Source organism: Lynx canadensis, chromosome F1 (genome assembly GCF_007474595.2).
Source record: "Lynx canadensis isolate LIC74 chromosome F1, mLynCan4.pri.v2, whole genome shotgun sequence".
Lineage (NCBI taxonomy): Eukaryota > Metazoa > Chordata > Mammalia > Carnivora > Felidae > Lynx > Lynx canadensis.
In genome coordinates, this window is record NC_044319.2 from 3482961 (window position 1) to 3506630 (window position 23670).

Below are 23670 nucleotides of genomic sequence, written 5' to 3' on the forward strand. Positions count from 1 at the left end.
GAGACCCAAGACCTGTAGTGAGGGGTGTGTGTTTTCCTGATGGAACCAGCAAATGAATGAACGTGAAAACGCTGTATAAACTGCTCAAAGCACACAAAGGTGCGTTAATATTCATTAAACCCACAGAAATAAACAAGAGGTATGCAGGTCATGTTAGTGGGAAGACAAAAACTAGCCTCTCTTTGAGCTGGGTGGCTGCCAAGCCAGCCTCAGCAAAGCAGGTTAACAGTTAGAGGACTTCTTTGTTCTTTGCAGACCGTCCCTCTTTCCACACCCTGCCACCCCAGCATGACCCAATTCACACCTGGCCTTTCAAAATAAGACCTACCTTCACATTTCAAATTCTTTTCACCATAACACACAATTTTGCAGCTCAGAGGATTTTGATTTTTAAATCTGAAGGAATAAGTTCTTAGAGTAAATTTCAATTCCTGTGTCAGGCAGATAGGGGAGGAGTTTTAGAACCAGAAGAGCTTTTCCACAGGGACCTAGCAGACGTCCCCAAATAGGCAGCCATCCACTTGGGGGGCAGACCAATTTCTCAAAGCGTTTTATTGTCACATTAAAGCTGTTTTTCTCAGCACCCCGGGGTTCAAATAAACTCTCTGAGACACTCTGTTGGTGTAATTTTAAATTACAAGCTTGATCTGTTACCCTCAAACACAGTCTTTAAGGAAGATTAGTTACAAATGGTTGTCAGCACTTGCCAATGACAGAAAAAATCACATTAGAGTAAAACTGGAATGAATTTTTCACGCGTGAGACCGCAGGTTTCTCGTCACCAGGTGGACTTCGTCCAATTCATGCAATAAATGACTGCTACATTTTTCAAAGTTGCCCTAATTTCTCTAGTTGAGATTTCGTGCTTATTTTAAGTCAAGACATCAGGATGCTCCTGGGCTCACCTCACCCCCAGACTCCCAGGAAGCGGCGAGGACACCCATGGTTTCTCTAGAACTGGGTACTGTCTCCGTCTTTGCACCTCCCTGTGAGACCAGTGTAAGACCCTGACGGGGGTCTTACAGTGGCCCTGGTGGCCTTTAGGCAAATATGACACTGCGGATTATTTAGGACGTCGACAGTGACCTAACAGAGGTGAAGAGGAGGGAAATTCTGACTTATCTTGACATAAAACTGGCAGAAATCACCATCACTGAATTCCTGTAAGTAGAAATCATGAGGGTTAAACAGAAGAGGTTTGTCTATGATGGGATGCCCTTCACAGTAGACTTTGTGAATGTCTCTTGTAGAACCACGAAAGACAGTACCATCGACATTTTACATATTTTACATACAATCTGAATACAAATTCTTAAAATCTATAATAGAACATTAAAATAATCTTCTAATAAAATCAGCCTTAGGTATAACGAATCTAAATTTCAGTATCATGTACACTTCTAAATAAATATCTTTGATCTATAATCCTTGAAAATATTACAGTTTATGGCGACATGATAGAGACAAGTCCAACAGCATTATTAAGTGAAAATAAAACATCAATTTAAAAATTAACAGTCCTAAAAATACACTGAACTGAAAGGATAGAAAATCAAAACACTAAGTACATAGCAATTAAATATCTAGCATTGGAAAACTGAATGCATGCTCAACAACACACTTCCAACTCATATAAAAAGCCCTTTAAAATTCATATAATCTAAATAAATTAGCAGAAATACCAAGGGAGGTACTGTACCAGCCAGTAACAACTAGAAAGTAATTTCTCCCTTTTTCTTTCAAACGATCCTAACAAATAAACAAGAAATAATGATCACTTGCTAAAAAACTATAATTCATGTGTTTTGTTTCTGTTCAAATGCTGCCTAGGATATAAAAAGCCAAAGCAAGACTTTCTAAATGTTAGACCGCTGTACCTTACAAAAGGAAATGCCACCAAACTGACGGACTTAAACAAAAATCAGACACTTAGTTATTTAAGATAGGATTGATTGGATTTTCGCTTAATGACCCCATAACCGGGTCTAAATCAAGCCCATGATATGAATGCACATTCAAACACCTGACTGCGGGATTTGTTAATACTGAATTATGTATCATAATTTAATTTCATTTGCCAAGGTGTCAGTTTATTCTACATGTGACCAGAATTGAAGCATCTAGAGCAGGAATTAATATCTCCTTTATCTCTATTCTGGTTCTTAGATCCTCAGAACGTAATGGTAGGTGCTCACCTACTGAGAACGGAGTCCAGTATTCATCATACTTCAGGAAGCAGTGAATCCATGATGAAGCTGGGTGCCTGACACTCGGCAGGAGTTCTTTAGTTTTAACTCTTTACCTCCAGGCCTGTGATTAATTTTTGGCTAGTTAATCAAATTAACTGTCACCTATTGGTCACGGTTTCTAATTTCAAGGCCAAGATTTCTACAATTCATCTGTTCCACAGTTATGCCTTGTATCTGCGCCTGCACATCTATGGTCAGGTTAAAGTCAAGATAACCTTTGTGAGTCTGTGCTGGGTATTTGCTTGTGATAACTGTCTGAACCACACATGCACGCACCCACGTGTGCACACACGCACGCACACAATCATTTCGCAAATGGAGAACGGAATGTGGCATTAACGCACAAAGCCTAGATTACACAGCGCCCAAGGTTAACCAAAAAAAAGACAATGAAGCTGTAAGGTAACTCCTCTTGATTATACACAAACTTATTGCGTGACGGCTGGAAGCAATGTCTTTGGACCAACAAATGTAAACCAAAAGCGTCCTTGGTCATAACCATTAGCTTGAACAAGGCAGCTAAAAATGGTGGGGCTCCAACACGGCCCTTTTAATTCTGCTCAGTGTAGTTCACCACACTAGGGAGCGGCATGGAGGAGGGCACATGCTCTCCAAAGGCCATTCCTTCCATCCACAATGCTCAGACCGACATCTGCTCAGTATGCAGATTATTCTGAGAGTCCCTCTGTGTTGCCATTTAAAGCTGCTGCTGCTGATGTCCAGGGTTCCTCGCTGGGGGAAGGGGACGCGTGTTACAGAACTCCTAAAATAAAAGCTGCTTAGAAAGGTTCGCTCTTTGATTCTCACTGCCAGCACGCCCGTGCCTCTGGAGTGCTGCTAGGAGAGGTAGATCCAGTGTTTAAGTTCCGCCATTCCCTGCAGGAACTTAGTGTAATAGAAGTCCATGTTGTCTGCAAAGTCCGTACAAACGGGTGACTCCCTGTCACCAAAAGTGCAGTATAACGCAGTTCCTCCGACACTAAGGAAAACCGTTGCTATGCACAGCAAGACCAGTAAAATACAGGAACCACCTCCAACTTCATCTGCAAACGTGAGAAGAGAGTAAGGTTACAGTGGCTCAGAATTGAGATCCTAGCATCTGAGGTCTTCTCAAGACGTTTCTGGTCAATAGTGGTCCTCTACAGGCGGAGTCACTGACAGGAAGCCAGTGCTCCTGAGGACTCCACAGGACCCACCTGTTAGTCACCACAAAGATACTTGTGGAGCCTGTCAGCGCTAAAATGAAAGCTAGCTCACTTATACGACGAATATGACCACTTCCATTAAAAAAGAAAAGAAGGACAGTACTTCTCCGATGTGATCTTGGCATTATTTTAGGGTGCAACTTACCACCTCGATGTTACACCATCTTTGGAGTTCACATCATGCGTCCACCTTAAAGCAATGTCAATTTGATATTAAACAATAAAAAACGTCTTCAAGGGAGATCACTTTTGCATCTTAATTACTCAATTTTACTCTTATCATCTCATGGAACAGTAACGTTCTAGCTAGTAGGATGATTTCTCTTTACTTTGCTTAATAACTGGCAGGTTGGGGGGTAGCTAGGTAGCTCAGTCAGCTAAGTGTCTGACTTCGGCTCAGGTCATGATCTCACGGTCTGTGACTTAGAGCCCCACGTCGGGCTCTGTGCTGATGGCTCAGAGCCTGGAGTCTGCTTTGGATTCTGTGTTTCCCTCTCTCTCTGCCCCTCCCTGCTTGCACTCTGTCTCTCAAAAATTGAATAAACATTAGAAAAAAAAAAAAAACTAGCAGGTTGGTTTTTTTTTCAACGTTTATTATTTATTATTTTTGGGACAGAGAGAGAGCATGAACGGGGGAGGGGCAGAGAGAGAGGGAGACACAGAATCGGAAACAGGCTCCAGGCTCTGAGCCATCAGCCCAGAGCCCGACGCGGGGCTCGAACTCACGGACCGCGAGATCGTGACCTGGCTGAAGTCGGACGCTTAACCGACTGCGCCACCCAGGCGCCCCAAAGCAGGTTGGTTTTTAATACAGATGTCCGTACAAGTCTCTCTATATTGAAGAAAATAACTATCCTTTGGTTGAAAGTCTTAATGATCATTTATGATTAAAGAAAAAATTTTTAATTTCGGAGAAAGACTAAAAAGTTGTATGATCAGCACGATGAAGGTGTACCAGAACCTTCTTGGGAGGTAATTTGGCAGTATCCGTTAAAACTTGAAATTAATTTATCCTCCTGATGGGACATGTTTGACGGCGAGAGAGAGTGGGGAAAGAAGCTGGGAGAACAGGTGTAAACCAGGACTGTCTCAGGCCAGCTGGACCCTATCACTCAGTCCAACAAATTAATTTCTAGGAATCAGCTTACAGATTTGCACCACACACTAGCGTATTTACAGGCACATTCAGAGTCTGGCAAAGTCTGTTATAACAAAAAGTTGAGAATGACTCTGTTATTCCAGTTAAATAATCATGGGACATTCATATAATGAAACACTATGCAATTGTTTATAAGAATGAAGTAAATTTAATATGTTCTCTCGTAGTAAGATATCCAAGATTGATGGTTAAATTAAAAAGAAGCGACATAACAGTATATAATGAACCCATTTGTATTAGAACAAAAATGTGTGTTGGTGTGTATATACATGTGTGCACACATATATACAGAATGTATCCTGCAAAGATGGTAAGAAACTTCAATCAATCCTTGGGAGAAACCCTCAAGGGAAGGTTGGAAGATTGCACATTGTTTTACTTCATTACTGTGTGAGTTTTTTCATGGTTAGCATATATTATTTTTATGATGAAAAAACCCCCAAATTTTATAAAACTTATCATAAACCAAATAGACTTTATTTGAAGGACTTTACAGTAACAAGTGAAGATATTCTTCCTGTAAAATTCAAATCCAAAAATACCTAACATGTTTCACCTACTCAGGCATATTCCCTTCCTACCCCAGAGGCAAACACTCAAATATGATGTGTCTCCTTTCAGATCAAAGGCACAGATTTCAGAATTTTTATATAAATAGAATTATCATTTTTTTAAAGTTCATTTGTTTATGAGAGAGAGACAGAGAGAGCGAGTGGGGGAGGAGCAGAGAGAGAGGAAGAGAGAGAATAGCAGGCAGGAGCTGCCCTGTCAGCATGGAGCCTGATGGGGGGCTCGAACTCACAAACTGTGAGATCATGACCAGAGCTCAAACCAAGAGTTGGACACTTAACTGACCGAGCCACCCAGGCGCCCCCATATAAACACGATTATGTAACTATGTTGTTCTGTGATTTACAAATTTATAGTTTAATCAATTTTAGTAATCAATAGGTTTAATAATTTATATATATGCAAATATATTTTTAGACACACAAATAACTAGAATATCATTAATGTATCTCTTGGGGTTTTTGTTTTTTTTGCTCAGTTCAATTTTTTCACCTTCTCTTCTGTTTTTTAGCATCATGCTCTCCCACCCCCTCATCTATATGAACAATCTGATGCACGTACTTCCATGTCTTTTTCATGATCATATATTTATATATAAACACTTAAACGCAGTATATTTTAAAACACCTGTCCTGTTTGTTTTATCAACACGCATTGAAACTGTTTAGAGAGGCACAGTCACCCTGGGGGCCGCAAGGCACCAGCGGAGTGGCCTGGTTAGAGACGAGATGGCCACTGAGTGCGGACGAATGAATGTCATCTGTAAATCCAGGGCTCCTCCTGGTAAGCAACGATTCAGTGTCATTCATGCAGAGCTTAGCACTGTATCCAGTGAAGACTCGGGTGGTTACAAGCAAGGTGCAGAGGTGAAATGAGGGATGGGAACAGATTATTTCTGAGGCTCCTTTGTAAGTGTAAATTAGAAGCTTTCTACTGTAAAACTCTGGAAACCTCTATCGCTATCCCTTTATGTCATACTTGGAAGGCGTACGGACAGGGTTACACTGTTATTCGTAACAATGCAGTTGTTTTATAAACTTGAGAAGCACAACGACAGGTTCTTGGCTATATTTCCTCTCATCCTTATTTACCTAGGCCTTCCGTAAACTTAGCAACTACCTTAAATACAAGCCCAGGAGGGAAAAGTAAACAACAGCAACAGTGTAAACGCGCCGTCCAGAGGCACTTCGTCTATCGAGCCAAGAAAAAAATCACCAGGGAATATACTTGTAACCCATAAACATTTCTCAGACCTACAAAGAAGGAGTATTAACTGCCTCTGAAAAAAAAAGACAATAGCAGGCTCACTTAAAAAAAATAAATAAATAAAGTATTGGGGGCACCTGGGTGGCTAAGTCCGTTAAGTGTCTGACTCTGGATTTCAGTTCGGGTCATGATCTCACAGATCACGAGTTCGAGCCCCGTGTCGGGCTGTGTGCTGACAGCGTGGAGCCCGATTGGGATTCTTGTTTTCCCTCTCTCTCTGCACCTCTCCCACTCGTGCTTTTTCTCTCTCTCAAAAATAAATAAATGAATGTTAAAAAGCAATTTAAAAAATAATTTAAAAAAACGTATAAAACAGGAAATTGAAAATGAGCTCCAAACACACTACACTGTCTGTGAGACAGGGAGACCATGCGTTGAATTTTACAACTTGCTTGCTCACTTATTTGAACAAAAGGCTCAGGAATGAGGGAAGAGGTGATGACTGCTTGATTCTACGTGTTTCTTTATAGAATATAAAGTGACTAAGTACGTGTGTCCTTTTACAAATCCTATTACCAAACACGCTCCCACGTCTGACCCACTCTTTCAAGCGACACCGAGAGCCAGCTCCGTGCTAGAGGGAGCCCCGGGTGCTTTACCTTGATCTAAGCCATCGTCTATTTCCTGGAACCTCACTCTTCGTTTCGACGGTTTCTGCTGCATCTGGGCGGGACGGCCTCCTACACTATCATTCCTCTTCTTTAATATAGAGACCAGTCCTTCCGCAGGAACAACCTGTCAGAGAGAGTTTACATGTAATGGTAAAAAGTCTAATTCCATCCAACAGGTATTTGCATTTCTATGGTAGGTTTATCCAACTCCTACAGAAAAAAAACATCACAACTGATCATCAGAATTGTTATAATAACGCTTTTACTTTATGCAGATGGCTGCCAAATACACACGTGTGAAAACACAGCCCCCAACCACTCCCAGGGCCGGGGGACCTGATGCAGGGCGCAGGGGACTGGGCCTGGCACGGCTCTTGGCTCCACGTTCCAGGCAGGGTGTCTGTGAGATGATCACTCACGGCCCCTGTCTGCTTAATCACGAGTGCTGGGTTTTGTTTTATAACAGAGGCTGATGGTCCAACACTTCGTTTTTCACTCACCAGCAATTTTTAAGTAATGAACATGTGAGGGGCGCCTGGGTGGCTCAGTCGGTGGAGCGCCCAACTTCGGCTCAGGTCATGATCTCACAGTTTGTGGGCTCGGGCCCCACATCCAGCTCTGTGCTGGCAGCTCAAAGCTTGGGGCCTGCTTCGGATTCTGGGTCTCCCCCTCTCTCTGCCCCTCCCCTGCTTGTGCTCGCTCTCAAAAATAAACAAACATTAAAAAAAGAAATGAACGTGTGAGACTCAAAATATATTTGATGCCATGAACTCAGGAACCTGAGACTGAGAGTTGTGTGCTCTACGAACTGAACCAGCCAGGTGCCCCGATGCCAACTTTTAACATCAAAATGAGTGCTAAGCTCAGTCCCTCTGCGAAACTATGTTATTTATAAAATGATGCTCTGCTGGCCAAAATATATTAAGGGCTTCTCTTCTGGAATATCTCAGAGCCACTTTCCCAGGGATGTGTACTTTGGAATATACAGAGTTTGGCAAACTATGGGTGGTGGGCCAAAGGCCCCTGCCTTTTTTTTGTCAATAGCACTCAATCAGAATACAGTCAAGCCGATTCACCCACACACAGTGTAGGGCTACTACGACAGCGGAACTGAGTGGCCACAACGGACCCTGAAGTCTCAAATGTTTAATACTTGGAGTTTGCTAGTATCTCCTGTCCCCCCACCCCAACTCCTTTCTAAGCTGCCTCTGCTTTCCTCTGGAGACCCCTCTCCTGCCTCCGCCCCACCCCTTATTTGGGAACAAAGACAAAAGCAAAAACTCTTGCCATTTAGGAGTTAAAGAGGTTCCGTGGTATAGGGAGAAGGGGATCAGTCGGTAGAGCCAGACTGGGAAGCAGAGGCAGCCCCCCTCCAAGCAGCAGGTTGATTCAAAGAAGTGAACTTGTGAGCTGGCCTGCTTGGACAGGCTGCAGGTGATGACACAGGTGGGCATTGTGGGCCTAACACTACAGATGTCAGCGTGTTGCCAGATGATACCTTGCTGGTGTCAGGTCACTGGAGTCTGAGGACTGCCAGTCACGTCATTTATCTGATCGATGGCATAGAATCCTTAATACGATTTCCAGTTCCAGCCAGCCATCTCTGCTAATGTGCTATGCATAAATACTACTGATTCTGTTCGTTCTTTTTATAACTCAAGGCTTTTAGGGCCAAATAACTCAATATAATCTCTGAGCTTCCCTGAACGTGGGTCTACAGAAACCATTATCTCAAAAAGAAAAAAAATCAATGTTAGCAATTTAATCTTTTTATAGGAAATGGGTATTTCAGATGATGTCTTTCTTCTGAGAAAACTAAAGCACTTTAGTGACATTAAAATGGAAAGTACAAACATGCGAAAGAATGGTCTTTCAAATGTTTCTTTAGAAAGCAATGACATTAAACATCCCTTTATACAACGTTAAAAGAGCCCCTTTATGCAACAAAGAAAAATGATTTTACAAGTACCATGTTGAAACCGAGAAGTTTCTGAAGAGCGAGAAATGGAAAATGGAAACTAGTTTTAATGGCCATATTACTACCAATGATGTATCACTGATGTTTTTATTTTTAGTAAATGTAAAAAAAATAAGGGAATTTTCATAGACTCATTCACTATCTATTGTCTGCATAAAATAAAGTCGTACATTTACCAACAGTGAATTCACTCACCATAGGTGTTTTCAAGTTGCTTTAACTACCAGGGAAAAAACAATCGTATTAAGAATAATTGTGTGTGTGTGGGGGGCACCTGGGTGGGTAAGTTGGTTGAGCGCCAGACTCTGGCCGAGATCATGATCTCACTGGTTCATGAGTTCAAGCCCCGCGTCGGGCTCCATGCTGACAGCTCAGAGCCTGGAGCCTGCTTCGGATTCTCTCTTTCTCTCGCCCCTCCCCCACTCACGCTCTGTCTCTCTCTCTCTCAAAAATAAATAAACATTAAAAAAAAAAAAAAAAGAATTGTGAGGATGAGCCCCAGAATGGCATTACCATTACCTTTATATCTTTGTGATATGAATTTTGAATCTATCAATTCAAGAAACAGACTCAAATCATGAATCAAAAGACAGTGAATATGAATAAAAGTATGTTGAAAGATGAGGTGAAACTCAAGGTGACATCCTCTGAAAAGACACAGATGTGCTTCTGAGACCCTGCAGCCAGCCATGGTGCACCGGCTGTCAGGTCGCTACCTCAGCCCCTGCCTGGCCTAATCTGGGGTATGTGCCCGGAAGTCACCCAGGTAAGTAATGCAAGCCTTCCTTAACTGGCTCCCCGCTCCTTATTTACTATGGGTGGTGGTGAACTTTGGCAGATTTTTGGAAGAGGGAAGAAATTACAGTTGTGTGAGATGGGCCAACATTTTTGTTTTGACACCCTCCACCACCCAACCCTTAATTCTTGGCTAAAAATCTAACCATACCTTATACTTTCTTTTCCTTTTTCTCTCCCACCAAAACCTGTTTCTTTCAGCAGGCCGGCCCCAGCGTCTGAAGTGAGGGAGTGTGCCCTTTTCCATTATTTCCTTTCAGTCTTGCTGAGGGACCTTCTCCAGGGATCTTTCTTTTCCAATTGCCCTGTAGTCCTGTAGTCTACAGATACAGAGCAAGGGATGCTAGGACCAAGTTTAGGTGCAGGAGACGCAGGCCAAGGGGGAAACTCTGAAGACAGGTGGGTGTGGTCCTTTCTGTTCTGGCAAGAGTTTGGGGCAGGGGTCTTAGAATCTACCCCCAGCACAGAAATTCTACCTCCCACACCAAGGCAGTCAAACATAACAAGTTTAAGAAACAACTTTGGCAGAGTTTTTTTTTTAAGTCTTTTTTGGTACAAAGTCGGGGCACCTGGGTGGCTCAGTCAGTTAGGCGTCTGACTCCAGCTCAGGTCAGGTCATGATCTCAAGGTCTGTGGGTTCGGGACCCATGACAGGCTCTGTGCTGACAGCTCAGAGCCAGGAGCCGCCTGTGTCTCCCTCTCTCTCATCCCCTCCCCTGCTCACACTCTTTCTCTCTCAAAAATAAATAAACATTAAAAAAAAATTAATGGTACAAAGTCAAGTAAGCCAAAACAAGGTCAGGGTCTTAGTTTGGGGTCTCACTCAAAAGACTGCCAAGTGTTTCGAAGCAGGTAGAGAAGTTGATTTCGGACACCAAGAAATGTGTCTTCTCCAAACTCCCCTAAAAAAAGTTTGTATGCCTTTCCCCCCCTCTTTTCCATAATGTCGGCATTAAAAAGGTTAATTTCTTAATTTTGAAAAAATAAAGCTTTAAGAACCAAATTTAGTTTCCCACTTCAATTACCAAATTCCTTTCCTATCCAGCCAAAATAGAACAGCGCTTCCACTGAGAACAAAAGGAATGTCTACGCTGTAATTAATGTAATTGTCACTGGTGGTGCTCTATGAATAAGTGCAGAATTAAGAACAAAAACAAAACAAGACATCCATCTGGCCTAGTCTGTATATTTGCAAATAAATAGTTCTTCTGCACTTCCCCTCAAATATCAATGATCAGCCCACATAGCGTTTTAAGAATTAGCTAGTCGAAAAAATAAAATTATTTTGCAACTCTCCTGGCACAGTAAATCCTAACATGACAAGAAAAACATTCAGAGAGGCCTTCCCGTTAAACTGCCTCCTCACAAGATTAAAGGAGAAAACAGATACCAAATAATATTCTTTTAATGATATAGGCTTGCTCAATCCAGAACTTCAAGGCTGGTGAATCTGGAGCAGGAACACACAGTTTCTAACTTGAGAATTAACATTCACAAATCATATTAGCGTATCACAAGTAGTTTAAGTGCCAGTGATTTCACTCTAGAAGCACGTGCCAACTTCAATGCCACTTTCACTGAAGGAATAAGCAACGTTCCCTGCCTGTTCCTTTAGACTTGGGCTCCATAATAAGAACCCTTATTTTGTGAATCGGGACACTTTATGGAATAAGAGGCATAATTCAGTGAATCTGTACACAGTCTTCACAACTCCGTTACGTAGGCGTTATTGGTCCCCTTTTTCAAAACAGGCCATGCTCAGACAGCTAACCTAACCCACCTACCTTGTAGCACCAGTTACCGGCAGAGTTTGAATACACACTCATTAAACCTCCTGCCATTTCCTTTACATGAAAAGATCTTATTTTCTAGGGCTATTAAAATTTGGCTGCATATAGTCTGTTACATATTACAATTAAAGTGAGATGAACAGGATTTTCAAATAAACCTAATCAGGTGCTTTGGTCTTTCGAGAGTATTTTCTTTTTTAAATTTTTTTTTTTTTCAACGTTTATTTATTTTTGGGACAGAGAGAGACAGAGCATGAACGGGGGAGGGGCAGAGAGAGAGGGAGACACAGAATCGGAAACAGGCTCCAGGCTCCGAGCCATCAGCCCAGAGCCTGACGCGGGGCTCGAACTCACGGACCGCGAGATCGTGACCTGGCTGAAGTCGGACGCTTAACCGACTGCGCCACCCAGGCGCCCCTCGAGAGTATTTTCTATCTCTAGCAACAAATCCTTATCTTACACATCACCCCAATTAAGAGATACTTAAACTAATGGCCAAATCCATTGATTTAGAGACACGGGGGAGGAGATGGGTGGATGAAAGATCTTTTGGGTCGTGCAATTAATCTGCAAGTAGATTAATGTCATGGCTTCTAATACAGCAAAGTAATGTAACAAGTCACAGCTGGAGCAGGAGGAGGCAGCTATATGGAGGAAAGCCATCATCCAGGAAGAACACAATGGTGACCTCCTATCCCAGGACGTGCGTTAGAACAGTGCGATGTGGACAGCGCAAAAAAGAGGAACAGAATCGGGGCGCCTGGGTGGCTCAGTCAGTTAAGTGTCTGACTTCGGCTCAGGTTATGATCTCACGGATCGTGGGTTCGAGCCCTGCGTCGGGCTCTGTGCTTAGAGCTGGGAGCCTGCAGCCTGCTTCCGATTCTGTGTCTCCCTCCCTCTCTCTGCCCTTCCACTCATGCTCTGTCTCTCTCTGTCAAAAAATAAATAAACATTTAAAAAAAAATAAAAACAAAAGAGGAACAAAATAATGATGAAGCAGGTCAATGTTGAACTTTTAAAAGAGTGGTTTTGAAAGGAAAAAGGCTTTTTTAAAAAATAAAAACAGGAGTTTTATAATGTCTCTGAGTTTCTAGGTAAGGCACTACCTCGTGTTTTTGTAATTTGTTTTTGTTTGCATAACAGGACGCTTTAATAAGTACAGAATAGGAAAAGAAATGGTAAGAATGTCAAGAACCACTCCACTTCTTAACCCCCAGTCAAATGTTGAAATAAACAGACTCCAAAACACTTGATTCTCTTCCCCTCCAAACTGCTGCTTCCAGCCCCACCCGAATCTACTCTATCAGCGAGTCCCGTCTGTTCTCCTTCAAAAGTGCACCTTCACCACACCCCCCTGCTACCCTGACCCGACCCTGCACTGCTTCTCACCTCAACCAAGCCACTAACCTGACCGGTCTCCCTTCTTTGGCCCCGCCCCCGGACAGTCTAGTCTCCACGGAGCAGCCAGGAAGCAGATCAGGTCACACCTGCTGCTCAAAATCATGGCATTCAACCTCCGTTTGAATTCAATTCCAGCTCCTTATCCTGGCCCGGAGGCCCTGCGGGTTCCCAGCTTCAGCCTCCTCTTCACCCGGAACACCCTGCGGTTCCTTCTTCTCCGTTCTCTGTGCCCCAGCTGCACTGGCTCTCCCAGTGCCTTCCTCCACCCTGCCTGCCAGCTCTGTCCATCTCCCTCCCCCACCCTGTTGAGATGTCAGCACACGGCCCTTACCAAGATCTGAGCCTACGTTGTTTTTTTAAACTGTTTTTAAATGTTTATTTTTGAGAGAGACACAGAGCATAAGTGGGAAAGGGGCAGAAAGAGAGGGAGACGCAGAATCTGAAGCAGGCTCCGGGCTCCCAGTTGTCAGCACAGAGCCCGACTCCAGCCCAGGGCTGGAACCCAGGGACGGTGAGATCATGACTTGAGCTGAAGTCAGAAGCTTAATCGACTGAGCTGCCCAGGTGCCCCCTACGTTGTTCATTTTTATGTGAACTTACTTATTATGTGTCACTCCCTCTAGAGAGTAAGCTTCACAAGAGCAGGGACCTGACCTGTGTTCACTGGTGTGTCCTCAGTTTCTAGAATATGGTAGGCGTTTAACAAATATGCCAAAGAGAAAATGAATACACAGATGAGCAGTTTACATACAGACAGCACCTAGCTTATACTTAATTTGGATAACAGATTTTTCCTTTAAAATAATCAAAATTGAGTATGTCTTTTAAAGGTTATTTTTCTAAGTAAACTAGGTTTAAAAACAAAACCTTGCCCTGTGTAGGTGACCGTTATTGACAACACTGTGTGTTGGCTTTGCAGAAAATACAAAAATGTATTTAACAGGATCCCCGCCCATCAGGGGTTTGCAATGAGTCTGTGGAAGACTGCTGTGTGCCCTATGATAATGGAGAAAGAGGACAGTCCTAGACAAGACCAGGAGGCATGATGCTCAAGCCCCTCCCTCGTTTGAGGTGCAGAGCAGTCTGGAAGGAATAAACACTAACGAGCGCGGGGATCAAGGAATAATGGCAGCAGCCAACATTCACTGAGGACTGACTGTGAGCCAGACGCTGTCCTGGGCACTCCACCCACAAAAAGGGCACGGACTTAGATCTTGAGGTAAGCAAGACATAAATATGTAGAAAGGATGGGGCGCCTGGGGGGCTCAGTCTGTGAAGTGTCCGACTTCAGCTCAGGTCATGATCTCACAGTCCGTGGGTTCAAGCTCCGCATGGGGCTCTGTGCTGATGGCTCGGAGCCTGGAGCCTGCTTCGGATCCTGTGTCTCTCTCTCTCTCTCTGTCCCTCCCCTGCTCATGTTCTGTCTCTCTCTCTCTCTCAAAAATAAATAAACATAAAAAAAATTAAAAAATAAATATGTAGAAAGGAGGTTCCTCACTCCAGGGCACCCTAACACAGAAGGTAAAGATCAGAGGTGACCAGGCCTGAGTGCATCTGGGATGCAGAGGCCAAATGAGCACAGTGCAGGGTGAGCGCAAAGGGGCAGCAGGGGGCATGCCGGGAAGCTGGAGTGGGCCAGCTACCAAGTGTCCTGAATACCGAGCCACATAGACAGCCTTTCTACGGAGCCAATGGAGTCGTGGGAAGAGGCTGACAGGGCAAAAAATACCACTTCCCAACAGAGGTTTCAACTGACTGTGTTAGACCCAGACCCTCAGCTGTGCTTGATGGCATCCATAGTGTTTTACGAAGGTGGGTACCTCCAGATGAGGCCTGGGGACCTCCCCCTTCTCTCGACAGATGAAGTCATTAATTTACTTCTAGTACCTGATTGGCCCCTTGGGGTATCAGTTTGAGACCCCAAATTTAGACAGTGCAAATGTAAGACCATTTGGAGGGAGAGACAAGGTGACATGAGGGATGGGGAAACTTACTAAGGAGCTACTGCAAAAGTCCAAGAAGAGGCAGTAACGATGTAAACTGAAAGGATGATTACGTGGAAAAGAGAAGAAGCCAAGTGCAAGAGACCCGACAAGCAAGTGCAGTAACGCACTAATGAGGAGGCTTCGAGGGCAGGATAAAAAGGAAAGGCAAAGATGAGGCCATCTGGCACAAAGAAAAGGTAGGTCATCCCTGGATAACCCTCAGGAGCCTCTGGAGACTCTGGCATCAATCCTGGACGAACCATTTTCCATGAACCCTCTTCTGTGGTTGCAAGACTGCATTTCCTCCACTGGGAGAAAGCTGGATTTGCCCTGCTCCCCCCAAAAGGGCCGTTCCGGGCAGAACAGCCATGATTGCCGTTCCTAAAACGCTCCTTTGTCCAGGATCCATGAACAGCTAGCCACACGATTTCATAAAAGGCTGCAGCTTGGTCCTGGCCTCCCATCTGACTCAGTAAGGAGTTAACACGATGGCTCATCTTCGCCTAACTTCCCCAATGCCAGCGATCTAGCCAAGACACAGACAGGAAGGCTGCACAAAAGTCACTTTGTTTAGACAGCTTCTCTGAAGATAAGCCCAACAGCAATTTTGAGTTGCCATCATTCTCCCCATCAGAAAGGTCTAAGTTGTGTCCTCCCCTATTTTGTTTCCTGGGACACGGGCAGACCTGAAGATATCGAAGCAAATGTTGCCAATACAGACAGAGCAGGGAACATGTTTTGCCCTCTTTCAGATTAAAAACTTTTTAGAGTCCCTAGCAGTGGCAATGTGGCTTCCTCCCCGGCTACCACATTCTGAATTATTTCTAAAAACAAGTATCAGTTGTATCTGAAGCATTTAAAATAGTTTTGTGGACATACGACATCCCCACAAATAGACTACACAGGTACCTATTAATGAAGAAAAATGAATGGTTTACTCCATTCGGCGTATCATGCTGCTAAAATGTGTTCCCAAAGGGAATTTCTTGAAGGACATACTATGATTATTTTCATTGTGAAAAGACAGATTAATTTTCATAAAATGTACCCAATATTTGCTGTGACTGTCACTTATTCAGGAAACAAACACCATCCTCACCCCCACTCCCTCATGGAACAATCTACTACAGGCTGAGTAGACTTTTATTAGCAATATGGGGTTGGATCATGACGCTACCTTGAATTTGAATAACATACTTCTTATGCTGTGAAGAGCTGAGAGTTTCAAGAGAAGATAATACAATGCTCCCAGGTTCCAGACCCAAGCAAATCAATGATTTCTTGGCAATGACTTACAAGCTCCTTGGGTAAAGGGAGTTTGGGTCCTGACATTAAAATAATCATGTTGGAATATTATGAGTATTGCAATAAAATTTCACCTCCCCCCCGCCCCAAACTGGGATAGTCAAATTCAGCAAACAGATAACTCTTGCAGTAGGACAACTGTTGAAATGCAGGCTTTATACGCACAGTGTCCCCATCTGAATTTTTAGCCACTGTAACTGCAATGTCATGGCACACAAAGAAGTCACATAAAATTACTGAGGAGGGAACAAGAGAGTGAATCTCTCTCTACCTCACAGACCCTGTACATGTGGTAAACTTTTTATGTTAAAAATTTATGAAACGAGCATAAATATTTTTGAAGCCTCTTATGTTTTCTTTTTTTTTATATGTTTATTTATTTTTGAGAGAGAGAGACAGAGTACGAATTGGGACAGAGAGAGACAGAGCATGAGCAGGGGAGGGGCAGAGAGACACGGAATCTGAAGCAGGCTCCAGGCTCCGAGCTGTCAGCACAGAGCCCAATGTGGGGCTCGAACCCACAAACCGCAAGATCATGGCCTGGTCGGATGCTCAACTGATGGAGCCACCCAGGCACCCCTTGAAGCTTTTTAAAAACAGTGCAGGTTGTACTTTTGGTGAGAGTGTGTCATGCTCTTTTTTACAAAAGAAAGAATATTAGTGCTTTGGATACTAAGCTATCATTTTACTGAGCAAAGTTATTCTGGATTTAAAAATGCTTCTCGAACCCAGAAAAGTTTCATTTATACAGTCTCTACATTTCTGAACCAAATTAGTGTAGATATTTTTAGGTCTCTAGTAGGAGAGTTTGTGTAAATTATTTCGTTTGATGTGATGAACCTAATTGCTTAAAAGACACGGCAAACACTCCCGCTGGGCTGGCAGCAGTTGTCAAAGCCAAGTTCAGCGGCAGCCAGAGCAGAGCAATGCAGAAGTGGCAAGAGAACGAAAGCAGGGAGACCAGCAAAGAGGGAAAACCCGGCGACGATAAAAGGTACCGCCACACTCCACCGTAACCAGAGAGATCGAAAGAGTGACGAGCGGTGAGGAAATCTGTGAGGGGCAGAGTCACTCATGGGAGAAGGGAGGTTTGGAAGAGAGAACAGAGGACTTGCAAGGACAGCACAGCACGTGGAAGAAAGCAGACCAGCCACAGTGGCTCCAAAGGGCATGAAAAATACTGTTCTTAAGTATTCGTTATTAAGAAATCATGTTCTGGGGCGCCTGGGTGGCTCAGTCGCTTAAGTGTCTGACTCTTGATTTTGGCTCAGGTCATGATCTCACGGTTAGGGAGTTCGAGTCCCACATGGGGCTCTGTGCGGACAGTAGGGAACCTGCTTGGGATTCTCTCTCCCTCTCTGTCCCTCCCCCATTTGCTCTCTCTCTCAAAATAAATAAATAAATGAAAATTAAAAAAAAAAATCATGTTCTCACAAAAGTATGGAAGCATGAAAAATATTTAAAAAACAATTTGGGTAAAATTACCCAAGTAAGCCGCCAAAAGATGAAACCAGAAGTTCATCTGACTCTTCACTGTATCCTCAGCATGTGACTCACAGTAGATATCCTTAATAGAATTCTCCTGAGAGCACGAAATGGTGTTTGGATTAAAAAGAAGTTTGTACTGGGGAGCTTGGGTGGCTCAGCTGGTTAAACTTCTGACTCGTGATTTCAATTCAGGTCATATCTCACAGTTCATGGGATCAAGCCCCTCATCAGGCACAGAGCCTGCTTGGAATTCTCTCTCCCTCCCTCTCTCTCTCTCTCTCTGCCCCTCCCCACTTGTGCGCATGCTCTCTCGTTCTCTGTCTCCATCCCCCCTCTCAAAATAAATAAACTTAGAAAAAAAATTAAAAAGAAATTTTGAAATTTTAAAAACTCTTTTCCTGACACAGTAAGGCAGAATGTATTAAAGTCTGTTCCTCACCAGTGAAGAAATGGGCAGAAAACATGAATAGACACTTCTCTAAAGAAGACATCCAGATGGCCAACAGGCACATGAAAAGATGTTCAGCGTCGCTCCTTATCAGGGAAATACAAATCAAAACCACACTCAGGTATCACCTCACGCCAGTCAGAGTGGCCAAAATGAACAAATCAGGAGACTATAGATGCTGGAGAGGATGTGGAGAAACGGGAACCCTCTTGCACTGTTGGTGGGAATGCAAATTGGTGCAGCCGCTCTGGAAAGCAGTGTGGAGGTTCCTCAGAAAATTAAAAATAGACCTACCCTATGACCCAGCAATAGCACTGCTAGGAATTTATCCAAGGGATACAGGAGTACTGATGCATAGGGGCACTTGTACCCCAATGTTCATAGCAGCACTCTCAACAACAGCCAAATTATGGAAAGAGCCTAAATGTCCATCAACTGATGAATGGATAAAGAAATTGTGGTTTATATACACAATGGAATACTATGTGGCAATGAGAAAAAATGAAATATGGCCCTTTGTAGCAACGTGGACGGAACTGGAGAGTGTAATGCTAAGTGAAATAAGCCATACAGAGAAAGACAGATACCATATGGTTTCACTCTTATGTGGATCCTGAGAAACTTAACAGGAACCCATGGGGGAGGGGAAGGAAAAAAAAAAAAGAGGTTAGAGTGGGAGAGAGCCAAAGCATAAGAGACGGTTAAAAACTGAGAACAAACTGAGGGTTGATGGGGGGTGGGAGGGAGGGGAGGGTGGGTGATGGGTATTGAGGAGGGCACCTTTTGGGATGAGCACTGGGTGTTGTATGGAAACCAATTTGTCAATAAATTTCATAAAAAAAAAAAATAAAAAATAAAGTCTGTTCCTCAGAACGGAGAAGGAAGTATTCAGAATCATCACAGGACTGCAGATTAGTTCTGTTAATTGAACGTAGCTTTTGAGCTTCCTGAAACAGCACAACGTAACAACAGAATTTTAGGAAAGGGAACCATCACGTATTAAAAATAACTTCACAGGGAAGACAACTTTAAAATGTAAATAGTTTCCACCATCCACCAGGTGTTACCTACGTAGGAAAACAAACATTATGAATTTGAGGAAGGAACACCCCACTCGGTTGTAAAACAACGTGAATTCAACCGTAACCCCCACTGTAATTGTTCTATAAGCGGGGGAGACACAACGGGGGCGCTCTGACCTTCTTCACTATTTATACCTGAAGATGTACTAGATCATCCGTCTTTTCCCCACAGGGTCATCTTGACTACTGGCATGAAAAGCAGCAGTCAGAGAAGGGTGACCTTTTGGCATTCTGGTTAGATTTGAATATGGGTGTGACTTCTGTTTTGATAGTTCCCGGTATCAGAAGCCTGGTGAAATAAACAAGGGAAGGAATACTGGGTCCAGTGCTGTACTACTAGCTCTATTTAATTCTATTTCAATGAAGACTTTTTTTTTTTAAAGATTTTTTTTTTTTTTTATTTGTAACTAATCTCTACACCCAGCGTGGGCTTGAACTCCCGACTCTGAAATCAAGAGCTGCACACTCCACCGGCTGAGCCAGCCGGGTGCCCCTCTAGTTAATTTTTTTTAACTTTAAGAAATATATAACTGCAATTGTAATATATTCAAGTGTAATATGTAACTGCAATTTCAACAATTCAGTGGCATTAATTACACTCGCGATGTGTGCAACCACTACCAGTAGCTACTTCTAAAATTTTCCAAAATTTTCATCGACACAAACAGAACTCTGCCCTCATTAAGCACTATTAAATAATTTCAAGAGAAAATTAACAAGAAAGAACCACAGTCTATAGAGGACTGACTGTGAATGTAATAAAAAGATAAATGAAAGAAATGAATGAATACTGGACCTAGTGCTTTACTAGTCTGTCTAATTTTGTGAAGAAAAAATTAAGAATAGTTGATGGGAAATGGACTAGAAGTGGCAATAAAGGAAGCCCAGTAATGTAACAGCTAATTATCTTGGAAAGCTTCCGCCGGCTTCCATTTTCCTGAGTACTTTGTCGCCTACTCTGGCTCTGTTGCTTTTCCATTTTCTACTTATAAGTTCTCCTTCCTACCCCCCCCCCCCCCCCCCCCGTGATGATGCAGAATTAGAAAACAATGGATATAAATGGGACTCATGGGACTCAAAAGGTTACTTGGAAAAAATATATAAGAATAAAAAGAAAAGCAGTTAGCATCCTAACTTTCAGAGGAGGAAACAGAGCTTAGAGAGGTGAACAGTAACTCTGTAGGCTGGTAGCTAGTGGGGTCCACCTCTGACCCACAGCTGACTATAAGACTCCGCTCTTTCCTCGTAGGGGGCCACCCTCCTGAGGGGCTTCGGTTTGGGTATGGCTTTATTGATCCCTTGAGCTTTAAAAAATGGTATTATCAAACAAAGGAGAATGGTCACCTTGATCCTCTCCACCATTTTTTTGTTTGTTTTGTTTTGACCAGCTTCATGACTGTTTGGGGAAACTCTGAAACTTTGGATTATTTATAACATTTGGCTTTAGCCAAGTAGCAAGTATTAAGTTTGTTCAGACCTACAGCTTATAAACGAATACAATCAGAAAGAGAAGATTCACAACATACAACTTAATGGCTTAAAAATCTATCCAGTATCTCCTTGTCTTCTTGTATTTTAAAATGTTTCCTTTAGGGGCGCCTGGGTGGCTCAGTCGGTTAAGCATCCGACTTCGGCTCAGGTCATGATCTCGTGGCTTGTGGGTTCAAGCCCCGTATCGGGCTCTGTGCTGACAGCTTGGGGCCTGGAGCCTGCTTCGGATTTTATGTCTCCCTCTCTCTCTCTCTGCCCCTCCCTGGCTGGTACTCTGTCTCTGTCTCTCTCTCAAAAATAAGTAAATATTAAAAAAATTTTTTTAAATGTTTCCTTTGTTCTGCTGTATTGTTTTAAAGAATTAAAAATATATAATAATAAGAAGAAATAGTATGTATTTTATCTTCTAGGTGTCTGAGGAAAAAAGATGAGATTTCCTTACAAGATTGTAACAAATCTTGTTTTGATCATAATTGCCAGAATTGTCAAATAAAAGCCACAGCAGTGTAAATAACGGTGTTCATAATGCTTACTGTACCCGGAGGCATGCAATACACTAAGTTCCTGAAGTATAAACATCGCGATCAAAAGTCATTTTATTCGACCCATGCAGAAAAATTAAAACTACTAATTATTAAAAGTTTACGTTGAGTCCATTCTCCTCTCATGTGTGAAACCAGGGAAAATTTCCCCAAACCAGGCACTGTTTAGCATAGATGTGCGTCTGAAATTTCATTTGACTTTTCACTGTACTTCTGTTAAATGCCAAACTTACCTCTGCAATCTCTATCCTCTTTGCGAGATCATCAAGGGAAAGACAGCTCTCGTCAGAAGGCAGATTCTCCTGCAGGCTGTAGGAGGCTTCCTCAGGAGAAAGATCTGGAAGGAGGTCCGAGTCTTCCTCTTGGTCTTCACACGACAGGGCGTCTTCGGTATCTTCCAAGCATCCTTGTAGGAGGCTGTTCAAATAGTCTTCGGTTTCTTTGCTGACTCGGTCGTCGGCAGCCCCCCCTCCCTCTGGACGCCCTGCGCTTAAGTCAGATACCCCAGTGCTCTCACCAAGTACACTCTGGGAGCGCTCTGAGCCGGCCGGCCCCTGTGGGGATTTTCCATCGCTGTCTGTGAGATCAGGTTGCTGCGGCTCATCTAATTCACTGTTTTCCAGCCGGTCCGTGGGCAACGCCTCAGAAGCATCCTTAAGTGGCAAACGGAGCTCCTTTCTCTGAGTCTGTGAATACCTTCCCTCGGAACTCAACGCAGGTGGTGTGAGGTCAGAGCCTGGGAAGACCGAGGGCTCGATCATTGACTCGCTGGGAAGCGACGCTCCGGGGTCCGCGGCGGGGCCTTCTATTTTGGCCGCATCTCGGCAGGCGACCGTCTGAGCCGGCTGCAGGCGGCTGTCACCCTGGCGGGCTTCCTCAGACCTGCTCCCGGCCGCCCCCAGGGGCTGGGCGCGCAGCTCCAGGGCGGCCTGGGCGCGGCAGAGCGGCTCCGCCGCCGTGTGGTCCTTGCCTGCAGTTACCAGAAGGCTCCAGGCATCGGCCTGCCTGTCCATCTGATTACAGCAGCCGCCGCTCTCCGGGCTTGCTCTCCTGGGCTCCCTGCCAAGACAAGTTTCGCTCTCTGCAGACGAAGAAAAAACAAGTTGTTTCAAGGTTCAAAACAACACTTTGCACGGGGTGGAAGAGAAAGGACGTACGAGTAGTACGTGTGACACGACACAATTCTACACCTCTCCAATGGGAACTGCGTCTGCTGGAATTAACGGGTGTCCTTAGACACAGGAAATACCCCAAGTAGTCAGTGAGTGACCCTTTACATACAGAAATTAACAGAGATTGTTCAAAAAATGTTAAGAATATGAACAAATAACTTAGTCTCCATGATTATCAAAAAAGCCCCTTTTCAAAGGCTAAAAGGTATTTTTCTGAACTTTACTGGCTCTATTTCCTCTCATATTCACCTTATGTTTGTACATTAGATTTATACTGTTATTTCTATTGGCTTTTCGGTGTTAAACACTACCCACCACGGAAGAGGTTCAGTTCTCCGGTTCTTTCTGTTCCTTTCCCCCAAAGATATATAATCTGCCCCCTCTGGCTCTAGCTTCCCACTACAGTGCAACACAATTCTGGAGCAAATCAATACTCACATGTTCACACTGCTATGGCTTTGTAAATATTATTCACAACCTACCCACACTGTGCACTGTGATACATTTTCCTTTCTCATTTCCGCTTTATTGTGCTTGGTGATAACTGCCTCATTCTTTCAGTTAAAAAAAAAAGGGGGGGGGTGTCTGGGTGGCTCAGTCGGTTAAGTGTCTGACCCTTGATTTTGGCCCAGGTCGTGAGCTCACAGTTCATGAGTTCGAGCCCCGTGTCGGGCTCCGCGCTGACAGCTTGGAGTCTCTCGCTCCCTCCCTCTGCCCCTCCCCTGCTAATGGGCACATGCTCTCTCTCTCAAAATAAGAAACTTAAAAAACCCCACAACATATCCTTTGTGAGGTACCTGGCTGGCTCAGTTGGTGGAGCAACCAACTCCTGTTCTTGGGGTTGTGAGTTTGAGCCCCACGTTAGGTATAGATATTACTTAAAAAAAAATTTTTAAGGGGCGCCTGGGTGGCTCAGTCGGTTGAGCGTCCAACTTCGGCTCAGGTCACGATCTCACCGTTTGTGAGTTCGAGCCCCGCGTCGGGCTCTGGGCTGACAGCTCAGAGCCTGGAGCCTGCTTCTGCTTCTGTGTCTCCCTCTCTCTCTGCCCCTCACCCACTTGGGTGTGCTCCCTCAAAAATAAACAAACATTTACAGAAAATAAAGGGCTTTTTCAAAAGTCTGATTTCTGCTA

General features: G+C 43.7%; 1 protein-coding gene across 3 annotated transcripts in view; it reads right to left on the bottom strand.

Annotated features, from left to right (window-relative positions):
- Positions 1-533: 533 nt before the first annotated feature.
- CNST (consortin, connexin sorting protein) overlaps positions 534-23670 on the bottom strand; it is a 119117-nt gene continuing 95980 nt past the window's right edge. For 2 of the 3 annotated variants that reach the window (XM_030303171.1, XM_030303170.2), the window contains exons 9-11: positions 21599-22446; positions 7049-7184; positions 534-3292 (exon numbers count right to left, since the gene is read on the bottom strand). In XM_030303171.1, the coding sequence (XP_030159031.1) occupies positions 3087-3292; positions 7049-7184; positions 21599-22446 (1190 nt within the window). In that variant the 3' untranslated portion in view covers positions 534-3086. The remainder of the gene's footprint in view (positions 3293-7048; positions 7185-21598; positions 22447-23670) is intronic. The other variant, XM_030303169.1, reaches the window with a different exon arrangement.